This window comes from Lonchura striata, chromosome Z (assembly GCF_046129695.1).
Source record: "Lonchura striata isolate bLonStr1 chromosome Z, bLonStr1.mat, whole genome shotgun sequence".
Lineage (NCBI taxonomy): Eukaryota > Metazoa > Chordata > Aves > Passeriformes > Estrildidae > Lonchura > Lonchura striata.
The window spans coordinates 17,747,805-17,765,550 of record NC_134642.1 but is presented as its reverse complement, the minus strand read 5'-3'; the positions used below and the strand labels follow the sequence as shown (position 1 = coordinate 17,765,550).

The window sequence follows — 17,746 nt, the reverse complement described above, 5'->3', positions numbered from 1 at the left end:
GCTTTTGGTTTGTTTTTTTTTTTAATTTTAGACTGGACTTCAGCACAATAACCAGATTTTGGACTTTTTTCTTAATGCAGAAATGCTATGAGAGTTTGGGATGTTTGTGCCTTTAAAATCCAACTGTTGGTCTAGGTCCAAATCTGGAGAGGAAAAATTTTGAGGTTTCTTCTGAAGCTGTAGCAGACACATTTAAAAATCAAGTTTTCACTTGAGAGTGAGAGTTTGGCTAGAAATGAGTAAGTTAGAATCAAGTTATCAGTAAAGTCCTTGTTTTTAGTAAAGATCTGTATTCTGCATAATTAAATAAAGTGTAATTGCTGTTGCCTTAATAAAGCAGTGGTTGGATATGGGCCCTTGTATATTCTTATTGCTATTCACAATCACTTGTTCCCCACACACCTACACCATATAATCCTTGTTAAATTTACGTCCAATTCTGAACACGGAAGTTTGTTTTCCAATTGTTTCATACACAAGCCTGCAGGTTTGGTATATGAAGGTATGAATTAGGGACTCAGCACAGGTATGTTTGTTTACAGTACTTTTCTTCTCATAATTCTCTTTGCAGTAGCAGTTAAAATTGTATTTATTTTATTTGTAACTATTAAAAGTCTATATCATATTTATATTATGGTTTGTATTATATATTTGTACTTCAAGAGCTTTCTAATTGAATTCTACCTTATAAGAAGTAGTTTTCTTTACAAAATCATTGGCTTATTTGTAATTGTTACAAAGCAGTTCTCTAACCAACTGTTTAAAAAAAAGAAAATGTGAAATTAATGTAAAAAATTATGTTTAACAGTAGAACAGTCATATGCAAATCCTTGTATATGACTCAACTGAATGGCTGATAATATTTTTGAAAGAGGACAGTTTCAAAATTTTTCTGTTTATGATCCCAACCAAACCAAACCAAACCAAACAGTTGAGAGCATGTATTAAAGGCAGTATCACTGGTGTGTTTTTAGGAAATTATTTGATTATTTGAAGTTCCCCTGTCCCCTGCTTGCAAAGTAACCAGAAGTGATTTAGCGAGTAAATCTAAATAAAGTGGTGATGCACAATCTTAATTTAGAGGGTTTCAGTAAGGCATCATTATATACAGTATTTGCAGTATTAGCAAATTAGTATTTCTCTCCTTTCCTTTACACACTTAGCTTTGATTACAACAAAAACTCAAAAGGTGGAAACTTGTTAGCAATACTTATCAGTTTCTGATGGCCAAATCAGAAAGGTTCTTCTTGAAAGAAGAACCTACAAAGTTTTCTAATCTTTACATCTTTCTAATCTTTACTTATCTTTGACATCTGAAATACAGCACTTCCCCACGTATTGCTGGAGGGAAGCAGATTTACAAACTTTTAACCAGTCAACCATTACCACTGTGACACATATATATATATTCAGAATAAAATTATATAATAATATATATATTAAATATTAAATCATTTCAATATTTGTTTCTTAAGCTTAGAAACAAATCAGAGATAAACCAATGCATTTTAGATATAAGTATTAAATCAATCTTCACTTTTTCTTTGTTATTAAAGGATCTTCTGCCCAGAAAAGACTAAACTCTGGTTTAATGGTTCTCTGGTGGCTGTAACTGAAAGATCCTTGTGGTCTTTTTTAATGGTGTTGGCAAGTTTTGTTGCTTGATCTTCCAACCTGGTCTGTCAGATTTTTTAAAAGAAGCTGCCCTTCAGTCTTATAAATGCAGTTATTGAAACTGATATTCAGAATTACGACTTTCTTGCTTTAATTGTTTTATTGGGTTAATTGGAGTTTAATTCATAGGATTTTTTAGATTCAGAAAACTTTGAAACATTATCGTGCCTGTGAATTTCGTGGTTTTGTGAGGAGTAGAATATGGAAATAAATTGAAGAAAAATGGATCTTTCGGCAGATAAACAAAATGCTACCTTTGTAAAAAATATGGATTTTTTTAATTTTTTTTTTTTTTTTAGCTACCTTGACAGAAATGTATTTTGACAAGATTCTACAGCAAACCAAATTTTTCTGTTTCTGACTTTTGGAAGCCACCGAGAACATTTGTGCCATATTGACAGCTAGCATAATTCACCATCTCTAAAAAGCAAATTATATTTCATTTCAAACAGAATTTTAGTGTTAATAATGACTGTCACTGGGTCCTGGTAGTTTCCTGCATTTTTTTGAGTCTGCAACTTGTATGAGAAATGCACCTTGTTTTTTTGTAGGCAGATTCATATTTTCTGTGAACCAGGTATTCTGCCATGTACTCATCAAGTACTTGTCTTGCAAGTGGAGAGAGTTGATAACTTGGATGGAACTGTTCAATTGCTTTTGAACATGGGTCTGCACAGACAGCAATATGTGTTAACATTGTACAGAATAAGTCTAGAGAGTGAAGTGGATTTTTCTTACCCTGACTTTGTTGCTGAACTCCAGTATGTAACGTAATCAGTACTTTGTTTCATAAAAATGATGTGTCTAGCACATAATGGCTAATTTAGAATAATGTGGAATTTTACTGACTGCTGTGCTGCTTATAAAATTGTTACAAAACAGTTTGATTTGGGAAAGCTTTGAATCCAACTAGAATAAATTTAATGCAACTGCCTTTAATTAAATTTGCTTAATTTAAATAATGTAATTTGTATTGATTATACCTTTGCAGTTCATTTGGATTTTTGTTTTTAATTAAGATTCAGTAATCTTGTTTAACCTTCCAGAGCTATTCATAAAATGACTGTGAATAAAAAAACATGTTAATTAGGTTAACACTTTCATACATTTATTAAACTAAAAGCATTAATATTTTTTTTGCCCTATGAAGGCAAAAATAGAGGAATATTTAATAGAAAGACAACAATGCAATTTTACTTGAATTTATCTTTTGTCCCCATAGCAAATCCAACCTGAATAGCCCTCATATAGTCCTCAAACAATGTGGGCACTTCTTTGCTCCACTTGCCTCAGAAGCTGCCCACACGACCCTCTGAGGGGGTAATTACTTGAGTGCAGCAGGATCCTGTAACTTCCTTGGGCATCCTGTAACTTGCTGTGCAGCTTCTCCCTGTTAGCCAGTGTGTGCAGCACTGAAACAGTGTCAGCTGGAACTGACAGAGCTGCCTGTGTTGAGAGCAATCCAGAGTGAAAGGCTGGCAGTACCAACTGAGGCCATAAATGCTGAGCTAAGAATTATTGCTATTACTTTGGTGTCTTCCCCTTTCTTTGTTAAAACTATTAGCAGTTTAAAATAGAAAGTTTAAAATAAGTTTAAGCCAAAGTGATATACATGCATTTTCTTATAAGAATCCAGTGATAAATTTGCAATTTAGGTCTGCATCTGTGCATGTGGAGAAAAAGTCATGTAAAGTGAAGGCTACTGCAAATGTTGAAGAGGAGAGAAGATAAAAGCCAGCCTGTTGACATTAGGTATTTGCCATGTACCTTAACATGAGACTGAAAAGCTGCAGAAATTCAGCTAGTTGAGCTCACAGAGGTCTATGCAAATAGTTGTGCAGGCAGTTCTAAATGGTAGCCTTAAACATCACGTTTTGCACTTTAACATTTAGTTTACCTGAATTCATTCAGAAAGATTGATCTGATGTTGTCTCATTAAGTAAAGTCTTTTTTGGATTGAAGTAACTGTTTCAGCTACTGGTAATGCAGTGGTACCAAGAAAATCCTGTCAGATAAATTTGTCATAAGGGAAGACCTTCTCTCTTCTCTACCACTGCCTGAAAGCACCTGAAAATGAGGTGAGGGTAGGACAAGAGGTAATGGTCTCAAATTGCACCAGGGGAGGTTTGGATAAGGTATTAGGACACATTTCCTCATGGAAGGGGTTGTCAGGCATTGGCCAGGCTTCCCAAGGATGTGGCCATGTCGCCACCCTGAAGGTATTTCAAAGACCTGCGGATGTGACTCTTTAGGAATGCTTTAGTGGTGACCTTGACAATGCTGAGTTAAAGAGCTGGACTCAATGAACTTAAAGGTCTTTTCTAACATAAATGATTTTATGGTTTTTTAATATTTCCTCTGTTTGTCTTGTTTAACTTATTTCTACACTATAGACAAATACCAGTAAGTTTTAGGGAGAATGAGTTCTCTTCTTCATACACAATTCCATCTAAAAATATCCTACCATCAGTACATTCTAGCATATTCTTTTTCATTTAGAAAAGAGAAGAAGAGTAAACTTTGATTCTCATTCTTGTAGTAATAAGTGCTAAGAATTAAGCAAATAACTTTAAGGATGCTGACCATTTGCCAATGAAACTGCAGTTCATATTTGACAATGGTGTCTAAGATTTCTCTGTAGAGGGAGATTAGTTATTATTGCTCCAACACCTTTGAAACTTGTAAGCATTTCAATTTAACTGTAGACACCAGAGAAATACTTTAATTTCTTGTATTATATATGCACAACACTGCTCCTATGTGCTATAGGCACCAATCACAGAATTTAGTGACCTAAGATAGAGGTTTCATCCATACACTAGAGAATTTTGACAAAACATTTAGAGTGCATATGTAAGGACTTCCTAGCTAAAATTTCAAAATTTCAGTAGCACTTGTAGGGTGGCATAAAGAAACACAATTACACTAGCTTTAAAATCATTTAACTCCATTGAATGTAACGATGACATTAAATTTACAGTATAATATAATAATAGAGATGCATACTGGAGGCATAAAACATTTAACAGTTTGTACTGGGGGAAGCTGTACACCAAATAGAAGACTACTTTTTAAAAATGTAATAAATACAAAGCTAGTATTTTGATAGGGAGATACCTGCAGGGAGCACCATCTCAGTTTTGTTACATCAGAAGATGCAGTCTGCCATTCTTGAAGTTCAGCTGAATTAATTTTAGAGCTGCCATGGCATTCAAATCTTTTAAAACCCCAGTCAGTTATACCTGCCACATTCAACTCTTGTGCAGCCATGGTTCTCTTGACTTTGTTACATTGTACTATTCCTAGAAATTTCAAGTTATCAAATGCATAGGTTGTCGAATGCATGGGTTATCAAATGCATAGTTATCAAATGGATATAACTTTATAGTTGCAACCTTACTTTTTGGCTATTAAAAACACAACTTCTCTACTAAAGGTAGACACCAGTCTGAAAGTTAGATGTGTTTAGAGATTTTCAGTACTTTTTGAGAATTTTCTCATGAAGGTGCTTCTCCGTCTCCAGTGTCTATTAAGAGTTCACTCTCTTTACCAGGCTGTTAAACCAGCACAGCTGATTTTGCCCTTTACTCCATTTCATTGTATTAACTAATATACTAAGGAGATTTCTATTGGAAAGGTTTTTTTCCAATTACAAACAAGTCAATGAAGAAAATGCCTCAAGCTGAAACTTCTTCTGAGTCATACATACAGCTTATATAAGCCTTAATGATTAAAATCAGAGAATACTGAAAAACAGTAAAAACTTCTGAATTTATTGCCCACTTTTTTGGTTTTCTGCATTTACTTTATTACTTATATATCCATCAGTGGATGGCTACAAGCTTTCAGAATGTACAGGGGAGGAAGCAGAGGCAGTGCAATGACTCTGCATTAGGGAGTATTTTGACTTTATAGTGCTCAAAATGATAATAGGGTTGTACAGCTATGAGTAGGACTCAGGGGGCTAACAATACAAACATCATAATGGAAGTCTACTATAGACCACCCAACAGGGATGAAGAGGTGGACAAAATATTCTGGGAGAAGCTGGGAGAAGAAATCTCATGACCGTTGGACCTTGTTCTTATGAGAGGTTTTAACTTGACAGATGTCTACTAGAAACTCAACACAGAAGAAAGGAGGCACTCCATGAAGTTCCTGGAATGCATGGAAAGTAACTTCCTGACACAGCTGGTAAGAGCCTACGAGGAATGAGGTCCTGCTAGACCTAGAGTTTACAAATAGAGAAAGGCTGATGGGAGATGTGGTGGAGGGAGATTGCCTTGGGCACAATGACGAGTTTTTAATTCTTGGTAAAGTAAATAAAGGAGTCAACAGAACCTTCATTTTGGACATTTGGAGGGCCAACTCTGGCCTATTCAAGACACTGGTTTGGAGAGTCTCCTGCACAGTCCTGAAGGCTCAGGAGCATCCCTATGGGTTGAGAGACAAGATGGTGGAGAAGAAGGTAGCCTGCCTGAACAGGGAGCAGGGAGTTTTCACAGGAGCTCAGTGGAAAGGAAAAGTGTTTATGATCTTTGGAATAGGTGGTAGGCACCTCTTGAAGAGTATAAGGATGTAATGAGGTCATGTAGAGAGAAAACTAGAAAGGTGAAAGTTAACTACAGCTGGCCACTGTTGTGAAAGACAATAGAAAGTATTTTTACAATTACATCAACAAGAGGAGATCCAAGGAAAATCTCCATGCTATACTGGAGGCAGGGGAGAACACTGTCACCCAGGCTAAAGAAAAAGCCAAAGTACTTAATTCTTTCTTTGCCTCAGTCAGAAAGTTTCCCCACAGTAACTAACCTGAACTGGTAGACAGGGAGAACAGATCCCCTGTAATCCAGGAGAAAGTAGTTACTGGCTTGCTATGCCACTTAGACACTTACTTAGTCTATGACGCTAGATGGGATTTACCATCAGGAGGGTGAGGGAGCTGGTGGAAGAGCTCACCAAACTGCTCTCCATCATTTTTCACCAGTCCTGGGGACGTCCCAGAGGTTGGACAGTGGCATGCCCATCAAAAAGAAGTGTCAAAGAACTACAGGCCTGTCAGCCTGACCTCAGTGCCATGAAAGGTTATTGGACAGATTATCTTAATTGTGATCACACAGCACATAGAGGACAACCAGGAGATTGGGCCCAGCCAGCAGGGGTTTGTAGAATGCAGGTCCTACTTGACCAACAGGCCCTCCTTTAATGAGCATCCATGGACTGGACATGGGAAAAGCTATTGATGGTCTATGATATTGCCTCTCACAACATTCTCCTGGAGAAACTAGCAGCTCATGGCTTGGATAGACACACTGTTCACTGTGCAAAAAATCATCTATATGGCTAGGACAAAGAATGGCGGTGGGTGGAGTTACATCCAGATGATGGACATTAACAACTGCTGTTCCCCAGAGCACAGTGCTGGGTCACTTTTGTTCTAATAGCTTTACCAATTATCTAGACAAGTAGATTGAGCGCATCCTCAGTGAGATTGCAGATGACACCAAGCTGGGTGGGAGTGCTGATCTGCAGGAGGGCAGGAAGGCTCTGCAGAGGGATCTGCACAGGCTGGATCATGGCCAAGGCCAGTGGTGTGAGGTACAACAAGGCCAGTGCTGGTCCTGCCCCTGGGTCACAGCAGCCCCAGGCAGTGCCACAGGCTGGGGCAGAGTGGCTGCAGAGCTGCCCACAGGAAAAGGCCCTGGGGGTGCTGGTGACAGCAGCTGAGCATGAGCCAGCAGTGCCCAGGTGGCCAAGAGGGACAATGGCATCCTGGGCTGTGCCAGCAACAGAGTGGCCAGCAGGAGCAGGGCAAGGACTGTTCCCATGAGACCACATTTAAAATCCTTTGTGCAAATCTGGGCTCCTTACTACAGGAAAGACATTGAAGCACTGGTGTGAGATCAGAGAAGGGCAATGAAGGTGGTGGAGGCTTTTGAGTAGAAGTCCTGTGAGGAATGGTTGAGACTGCTGAGGGTGTTTTAGCCTTATCACTCTACAACTCCCTGAAAGGAGGTTGTAGTGAGGTGGGGGTTAGTTTATTCTCCCACTGAACAAATGACAGGATGAGAAAACAAAGGCTCAAGCCACACAAGGGAAGGTTCAGCTGAACATCAGGAAGAATTTTTCACTGAAAGGGTAGTCAGGCATTGGAAGGACAGCCCAGGGAAGCAGTGAAGTCACCATCCGTTGATACATTCAAGAAATGACGAGATGTGGCACTTAGTGCTTTGATTTAGTTGATACATTGGTATTCAATCAAAGGTTGGACAGAGTAATGTTGGAATTTTTTTCTAACATCACAGATTCTATAATTTTATGCTGTAATTTTATACACAAAGTTCTGTGGTGGCAAAGACATGCACACCACAGAACAAGATTTCAGTCTAAAATATCTTCAGTTATGCACACCTCAAACAGTTGCTTTATTATCTTGTACTACAAGTTTTCTGATCATATTTACAATGAGACAAATTGAACCTTTTTCTTTAAACTTTATTTGAAGTTTCACTATTTATGTTTCTTTCCAGGTACCAAAATTGCTAGTTAAACTGAAATGCTTTCACCAACAGTAAAGTTTAAAGGAGATTTAAGAGCAGAGGTCTGTTGTCTTCACAAATATTAATCTCTGTGTATGAAGCTTCAGCTTAAAAATATCCACAAACAGAAGTAGTTTTGAAGAATAATATATACATTAAGCTGCAAACAAAACCTACTACTGACTTGAATATATATTGCTGGAATACTTAGTACCAAAATAACAACTATAAATTAAATTTGAATGGCAGCTTAATGTATTATCTGATCTAATAGTTATCCCTTTCTCATCACTTTCCTGAGATCTTCACAAAGATGTAATCATAAGAAATATTTCCTTACACATCAATTTTCTACTTACTTACCAATTTTGCTGCTTTTCCATAATCAATCCATCGAACTGTGGCAAAGTTGGTTGACTCTGCACAATTAAATCCATGGTTAAACCCTGCATGGTATCCATATGGGAAAGTGATCATAAACTCTCCTGCCTCTTGGGTAACCTGTAACAATAAAAAAAAAAATTTAAAAGGTCAAAATAAATAAACTTTTAAAAAACCTCAAAGTGAACCATATTTTAAAGCTTTCTAGTTCTATAGCAATGAAAACTACATACACCTTTATAAATAATTAAAACAAATAATTATTTTACCTTATACAGAGATGAGACATAATTTAAACAGAAACAGTGTATTTGAGACAACGCTCTTTATGCTAAAATACATAGCTAAGTACAATGCTTAACAAATTCAGAAAGAACTCAAAGTTAATCATGGAGCAGAGGCTGACTGGTATTAAAACCTAGAAGTAACTAGAAAAGACAGTATGAAGATATCATTCTCACTGGCTGAGAGGAAGCAAAGACATGCTGGATCAAAATACCCACAATTACCATGCCTGAATGTTGTGCAAAATGTCTCAAGATAAAGCTACTAAAACACAAGTTTTAAGCTGCTACTGTCCTTCCCCTCTTTCTCTTGGGGCAAAATTTTAAAGAGCAGAAGCACTCTGACACTACTGGTAACAAGTGACTAAAGGCCAAGTGGGATAAAAGGAGATTCCAAAAGATGAAAAGCTGGACTACAGTTGAATTCTGACATTGTTTTAGAAATTCAGCAAGGGTAACTTCAAAGGACTACAACCAAAATAAAATGTGCAAAGACCACTGGATCAACAAGATATCATAGAAAGCAGAAAATTAAAAAGGGAAAGAAAATGCCAACCGAAAACTCACTGCACAGTAATTATATTTTGTATATACAAAAATAACCCGAATTCCATCTAGTTTTAAGAGATGTATCAGACTTGAAAGGCTTTTAGAATATACCAGAAAAAGACAATGTGTGGAAACATAAACCACTAGCCAGGTTATTCTCTTTCAAGAGAGAAATTTCATCCTCCTACACTAGGATGGACTGCTGCTCTCCTACATGGAGAAAAGAGGATACAGCACTTCTTGTCAGTAACTAATATTCTCTCCACACAGTGACAGCTTTAATCTCAGACCACCAGAGACTTTATCAAGGACAGGCAAGTCAAAGACTTGAAACAGCATACTGTCTTCTGAATTATCTGATAAGAGTTAATGAATAAAGTAGATTATACATCAGTAAATAGTTAAAAGAGATTCTCCATGCTCTGTTTGATATACATTTTATGTGAAACACACATCAGACAACAGACCCACTAAAAAGCAAACAGATCTATTTAAATGAAGCAAATAATCTGAGCAGTGACTGATGACTATTCAACATACACACCTGTTTATTACAGAAAATGAAATAAGGAGACTTGTCAGAGTCTAAATAGGTAGTTTTGAGTGTGTGGAAATGCTTTGCATAAGCAATACAGTAAGAAAAACTGGAAGGACAAATATGACTCTTTTTAGGGGCATAATTTTATGACTTAAAATCACAAAAAGGAAGAGTAAAATTTTAAACAGTCAACAAAATTAAAACTTAAAAACTTAAAACATTTTTATTCTTAATGTCATGTCCTAAACCTCAGCTTTCTACTGCTATAGGTGTCTTATATTCAATTTCTGCTTTTCAATCTCCTTCAAAATTGTTGTTTTATTATTTTATAATTTTTTTGTGCTTTTTTGCACAATGCAAAAACACAGAGTGTTAGCACTTCAAAGAGGTCTATTTCTGATGAAGAAAAGACAGGAAAACAAGAAAAATAGCCAATAAGGCTAGAGAAAAAAACTGGATCTTACATTTTGCACGGTTAAATTTTTTGTGGATTCATATTTAGTATATACATGCAAACGCACATATAGTTGCATATATTGTAACTGTTACTGTAGCACTTCAACAATCACTGTGGGAATGTTTAAGAAAGATTATTCTCAATGCTAACGATTCCAAAATTTATCTCAATACACCCTCCCACTGCTGACAGTTTAGCAGGTGTTCTATTACAACAAGCAGCAGTTCAGCTGCCACCTGGTAGGCGTAGGCTGACTTATCAGCATTCAGCACATTTCCACTCCTATCACTTTGAGCCATGAGAGATCACAGCCTGGTTCTCTATATTCACTTTCTCACTGAATCCCATTAATTACAATTACACTTGGGTACAGTCTGCTTCCTCTGAAGACTAGGTGATAGAACCAAACTTAAATATTTAACTGTTTGTAGCACTTTTTTTCTTTCTTCCCCCCCCCTTTTTTAGAAGATCATTATCCTCTAAATTAGAATACAGGAATAATCAAGACACCAAAATAGAAAGATCAACTCCCTCACCCCACCTCAAATGTGTCATACTGAAAAAAGTATACTGACATTCTGCAATATGCTACTTTAAACACCAACCACTGAAAATTACACTTTTCAAAGTAATGTTCTGTAAATCCAAAACTATAAATATGGTTATAAAACCATCCAGCTTGGAAAGTTTCACCTGACATTTCACGATAAAGCACAAGGCTGTGAAGTGAATCAGTATATTTACCTATACATTACAAAAACTGAAGACAGCAGCAACATTTCCATATGATAATAAATCATTCAGAAAACAAACTACTTATTTTATGAGTAACTTATTCAAAAAAGCTTGCTTTCCAAGGCAGGCAGTATCATTCTAAATGCCTATATTTCTTCAATTTTACACATAGGTTGACTTAAGCATGAAAAGTGAAGTGATGTTCTAAAAAGGCATAAAACACGTCTGTGTCTTCATCACAGCTCTGTTGACAAGAGGATTGATAACACAGAGGTGTCCCAGTTCTTGCTGGGCATGTCTTACACAGCCTTTTCTGCTCTCCACATCATTCCAGTGGTGAGGAGGATGGGGGTGCACAAGAAGAGTCGCAGGTGATACAGCCAGAGCAGCTGAGCCCATGGTATCCTGCTCAGTACATACAGCTGTGAGAAAAAGAAGGCAGGGCAATTGTTTGGAGTGGTGACATTTGTCCTGTCAAGTCACCATTGTGTGCGACAGAGCTCTGCATGACAAGGCTCTGCTTTCCTGGGAATGGCTGAACACCTGCCTGCCCGTGGGAAGCACTGAATTAACTCCTCATTTGCTTGGCTTGTGTGCACAGCTTTCCTTTTCCTTACTAAACTGCCTCTGTCTGGTCTCAAACTATGCGTTTTCTATCTTTTATCCTTTAAGTTCTCACCCCATCCCAACAAGGGGGAGTGAGCAAGCACCTGTCTGGTGTTTAGCTTCCAGCTGGGCAAAAATAGACATAAAATATTATTTTCTCTTTTTCTTTTCTTTTTTTTATTTGTTTTGGGTTTTTTGTTTGGGTTTTTTGTTTGGTTTTTTTTTAATACTGTTAGAAAAACATGAACTAAACCAGACAGGAAGCACTGCATTATTCTTATACTTTAAGCCAGGGAACAAGTTAAGAAAAGTTTTTATACAAGCACCCACATTATTTCAGTAAATAAATAGCACATACACAAAACCAGAAAACACAATAATAAGCAAGGATACATATTGTAATGGGAATAAACTACTACAATAGTAAAGAAAAATGTATATTGCCTGGTTCTTCTGACCAACTTAAAACAATCTGAGCAATGGGAAAGCAGGAATCCTAGCCCTTTAGTGATCAAAAGAATTTTGAAAACTCAGTATTAAGACAAAGAGATATTCAGGCAGGGGACCTTCCAAATCAAGTTCTAGTCTTCTAAGTAGGTTTACAGAACTCCAGAATTTAAAACTTTGGAATTTACAAAATGTATAAAATAAGTACATTTAAAAATAAAAGCAATGCACTGAAAATTTTTTATTAGCTGACACCTACATGAAGTTCAAAGTAAAAAACAATTAATAAAGAAAATCTTCTAGAAAGCAGAAGAAACTGAATACTTCAGATGTTCTTAAAAGCAGCTATGTATTAAATTCATCCTCAAAGAAGAAAGACAGGTATTGTTCTCAGTTTCTGTTTGTATAATGTTCATTTATTCTGCCACTATCTAACAGTCAAAAATAATCATTAATTCTTTTTCTATTATGTTGCAGCTTCTAAAATATATTTTCAATTAAGTAGCAATCCTTTCTGCTTTATTCCACCTTAAACCTTTCAGACCCCATAATGACAAAGTTACATTTAACTGCCTTAGAAAAGCAACATACAGAAATTAAATGCTGGTGTTAAAATATTAGGAATACAACTTAACAGAGTTAGTTAAGAAGTATTTTAGTCAGCAGAAAATCATACCAGGAAATAAATCAAAACTAAGAAATTTTTGTAATGTCTTAGAAAAAAATCACAGAAATGTTGTAATGGCTACAAGTGTTTAATGCTAGAAAAGTCCCTGCTTAAACTATTAGAAGTTTTAACACATTTCATGCAGCCGCTACCTAAAAAAAATTTTTAATTGCCTCACCTTTACTATAACAACATTTATACTAAACACATTCTAACTCAATTCATTAGAGTTTAAAAAGAAACATTAATGTACCTTGTCAAAAGGAATTCCATGGTTTTTCAATATTGAGGGAGAAATCAGAGTCATCTTGTGGCGAAGAAAAGCATGACATTCTTGAGAGCTGCTCGGAAAGAACCCTAATAACGCAAGAAAAGCAAAACTGCACATCTTTTCATTAAATCAAATAGAAAATCTTTATAATATTTTTCAATATATAATTTTATAAAATTTTCACTATTTAAACTTGCTTTAGAATTTTTTATCATGTCATTCCTAGGTTCTGAGAGATTTCACATAAATCAAATGCACCACCTAAGTTTTTTACCTGCTTCCCAGGGGGAGGGGCTACAGGGTCTTCCTTATTTGTTTTTAAGTGAAATAATTTAGAATAAATGTAAACCTGCACATTTAGGCATACTTTCTTACGCTTTAGAGAAATATATTGTTGCTGGAAACTTCATGTTAATGCTCATTCGGCACACATGAAAATAAACTGCAGTAAATAACTTTAGAAGGATTCCCTGAAGACTAGGTGTATCTTTCACTTACAAACCATCTACACAGTAAACACATAACTTCCTAACTTTGTACAATTTGTGGTATCCCTCTTACATAAATGGTAATTCATCATTCACAGTAGACGTTTAATTCTTAGGAAAACATGCTTACTCAATTATTTAAAAAAAAAAAAGCAAAACATTTTCAATCAACCATCTGAATTTTTTTAATGCCTTGAGAAAAAAAAATGAACAATAATTTTCCGTTATATATAGCTTTCTCTCTAATGTTAGATTTAATTTCTTTACTCTGGTGAGTCTTATGTATTATGTCCACTAAGCACCCTAAAACTTCAGAGCAATCTAAAAGTTATCCAATTATAGTTGTTATATTCTTTGTACAGTCAATCTAGCACTCTCACCAGGACTGGAAGAACAATATTTTTCTGATTTCTCAGAAATAAGTTTAGGCAGCACTTAAATAGCAAAAGCATAATGTAGACTTGTACTGGTCAATGTACTAAGAAACCTGTTATGCTGCCCTGAGATCAAATTTTATTCAAATTCACCATTCCTAATTTTTTTCTCACCAATAACAAGCACAGAATTCTCTACTCTCTCTATGAATTGCAAATCATGTTTGTAAGCTTCAAAAAATACTATTTGATTAATATATATGTGGCTTCACTGACTAAAAGACAGTTAAAAGAAACTAGCCCACAATTAGTGGACTCCAGCAAAAAAAAAATTCAACTATTTTTCACAATTAATGCCTATAATATAAATTATAGCAATCAAAACATAGAATCTACAATTTCTGAGCATCAAGAAACCTCAGTTCTGAGTAGTATATGAACAGAAATACATGGCAACTTACTGTGAAAAACACAATTGCAAATGATACTTGAGACTTGAGGGAGGAGCTGGTATGAAAAGTAGCTAAAAGCTTAATTGCTAAAAGCAGAGAGAGTTTAAAAGAATTTTCTTTGAGAAAACAAATTTTCCACCAAATTATGTTACTACAATATGCTTAATTAGCTCAACACAAGATGATAAAAAGCAAACGATGGGCAGACATCCAAAACTTAAGTTGTACCACTCCAGCTCCAAGAGATCAGACATAGCTGTGACAAGTCCAACCAGAAGGCAGGCTTGTTGCTGAATTCCAAGAAACTTGCAAATAACACAGGGCAGCAGAACACAACCTGCTCAGAATCCACTACTAGAAATTTACAGGAGAACATTTGCTGTGGTTACAGAGCCCTCACAGTGAAATCAAAGTGTAGCCTACACATTCTGTACTGTTATAAAATATCTTTTGATTATCAAAGTCTACACTTGTGCACACAGATTTTTTTCAGCCTCATTCACCTCATTTTTTCAAAGGAACTCCCCTTCAATAAAAACAAGGAAAGAAAGGAAAGTCGTATTTCCTTATTACAAGACTCTCTTTATCAGAAGATCTTTTGTCTGCCAGTCTAAATGTAAGGTCACATAATCTTTTCTTCCAGAAAATAAAATCCCTGTGGGAGAACTGGCTAACAGATGTAAAAAATACTGACTAGAGGACTTTGCATTAGAAATATTATAAGACTTTTACAAAAACTAAGACAAAACAAAACTAAACTAAACTAAAACAAAGACTTTTACAAAAATTAAATGCAGGACAATTCAAGATATGCCCACAACATTGAGAATCATTCTGAAATACCAAACTGATGTAAAAATTACCAATTAAAGGGATTACCGTGCAATCCTGTATGTTTAGTGAAATCCCACATCCAAAAGAAAAAATACTGATATCTATCTAGAATGTAACTACTTTTAGAAATCTGTAGCATATTCATGCTTTTAAGGGACGCATGAAATTTTCATTTACCCACTAACACTAATCCATTAACTCTAAATCAGTTCTGCAAGAGCAGGTATTTTGTAGGAATTCGCTCTCAAGCCCAGTTTCTTGCATGATCTCTTGAGACATGGCAGACCTATTCCCTATTTATTCCTTGAAAACTATTACAAAGAAACAAAGTAAGAATTCAAAACAATTACTTCATAAAAGCCAATGAGAAATAACAGAGCACAGGGTAAAACTGAATAAGGTTGCTCATTGATTTATGTCCATGAGAAAAAGACCATCAAATTGAGAATTCTCCAATCTAGGATTTACAGAAACACTGACATTTCTAACAGCTAGAGTGGAATTGGAACAGTATGCATGGTAAGGATGTGATTCAATAGCTGCTGGCCAAATGTTTGGGTATGAACAACTACAGGGAGAAGACATTTATCCATTGAAAACTTCCAGCTTTTTAAAACCCTTATTTAGTTAGCCCAAGCAGCAGCAACAAAAAGTATGTGAAAGCATAGGCTTCAGACTGTGTTAAAAAACAAAAACTTGCACTTGCAAGACTCTATATACATACTCTAACAAATAACATAGCCCAAAATGTCCAATCTTACCAATATTATTTGTACAAACAAAATCAAACTACTTTAGTAACAGTAACACCACTGGACTGGGCAAGACACATCCTTTGTCAATGGTATTCCACCTCAGCATGATATTTCCACAGAATTTATAATCCAAATACATGCTAGAGAGAAGTCAAAGCCTTTTGATCTTTGGGCAGAAGTAGAAGCAGTGAGCCCTCAGCAGATTCCTTGCCATGGGGGGATATAAAACATATTTTAAAAAATAAGTTAAAATCTCTAAATTATTGAGGGACAGTGAGTGTTGCTACCTGGCAGTGTCATTTTTCCTTTCCACCCTGAGAGTGTCTTTCCAAAAAATCACACGCATCTTATATCAGATGACCACATCAATATCATACCTATCACTCAGGCAAACTGAAGTGGATTGGGCTCCATTCCCTGGCTGATTAGCATTTTCAAGATATCTGGAATGTTCCTCTATGCTCCTAAGAATATGCCATAATGTTTTCAACTACACTCTCCAGCTAAAATAATATATGCACATATTACAATACTATTTCCGAAAGTATAATTCTACAACTCCACTGGACTGAACACATTGGTTTGCTATATTTTACCTTGAATGATCAAGGAAACCATAATTTGATCACTAATAGTCATTATTTAATCACATCCACATAAAATCATATTCTTAGGAAACTTTCAAATCAAATCCTGACCAGTGCAATGAATGAAGCTAGACATCATATAATTTTCAACACTTCCTTACTCAAGACTTTACCTGAAATTTAAAAGTGCCGCATTTCTCTTTAATATTATTTAAAATAATGTATAATCATAAAAGTCACAACATAAGGGAAAAAGTACCCTAAATTGCAAATATATTTAATGTAGCTTAAGGCTAATGAAAGTAAATATAAATCTAATTAACATAATTAAGCTCAAGGTTATGATTATTTATTATTTATGCAGACCTTCATTTAAACTACTAACACAGAATATTAATCATAATTTGCAGATCAGTACTATCAAAACAATGGCAGGGATAACAGAAGTACTAAGTTTCCTAGTAATTCTCTTTTTAGATTTTACTTTGGTAGGTACAAATATGTAATATTTATTTATATAGTTTACTTAAATTATTTTGCCATGATCTGAACTAATTTGATTTCACTTTCTGTGTTGAATATGAAAGAAATTAGGAGGGTAAGTCTACATGACAACAACCATCACAAAGGAACAATGGCATTTTTAATGCTATACAAAGCAGAATACAAAAACCACAAAAGGGTTTTCAAGTGCTGTGAAATACAACTGCAGGTATGTGCACATTAGCATGTTCAAGCCTTAGGTTTATTATTTCTTAAATAAGATTCTTCTAACTTGGCTAATTATTTTTCTGAGCAGAAGTTCAATTCTTCAACTGCTAAAGTTTTCACATTCAATATCCTTAGAAGTTATGCAAGTTCTACTTCAATTCTCATTTCAAAAATTATTTTAATTTGCTTTCATACATAACAGGTAGTGACTTCTGCATAAAATTAAGTAATGGATACCATACACCATAAAAAGCTTTGTACAACAATCATACATACTTACAATAACTTTATCTTAGTTTCTTCTTTAGCATAATTGAACATCACAGATTGATGTCATCTCCACCCTAAAACAGTTTCTGCACCCAAACAGTCTATTAAAAGATATCCAAAATCCTTC

At 35.4% G+C, this 17,746-nt stretch overlaps 1 protein-coding gene across 7 annotated transcripts in view; it reads right to left on the bottom strand.

Moving 5' to 3' along the window:
* Positions 1–17,746, bottom strand: part of KDM4C (lysine demethylase 4C) — a 245,840-nt gene that overhangs the window by 186,086 nt on the left and 42,008 nt on the right. For 6 of the 7 annotated variants that reach the window (XR_002465552.2, XM_021531680.2, XM_077790001.1 and 3 more), the window contains exons 7-8: positions 13,131–13,234; positions 8,577–8,714 (exon numbers count right to left, since the gene is read on the bottom strand). The exons of the other annotated variant lie outside the window; for it this stretch is intronic. Coding sequence is in view for 5 of the 6 variants with exons in the window: in XM_021531680.2 (XP_021387355.2) it covers positions 8,577–8,714; positions 13,131–13,234 (242 nt within the window). In the remaining variant the exon portion in view is untranslated. The remainder of the gene's footprint in view (positions 1–8,576; positions 8,715–13,130; positions 13,235–17,746) is intronic. 7 annotated transcript variants of the gene reach the window in all.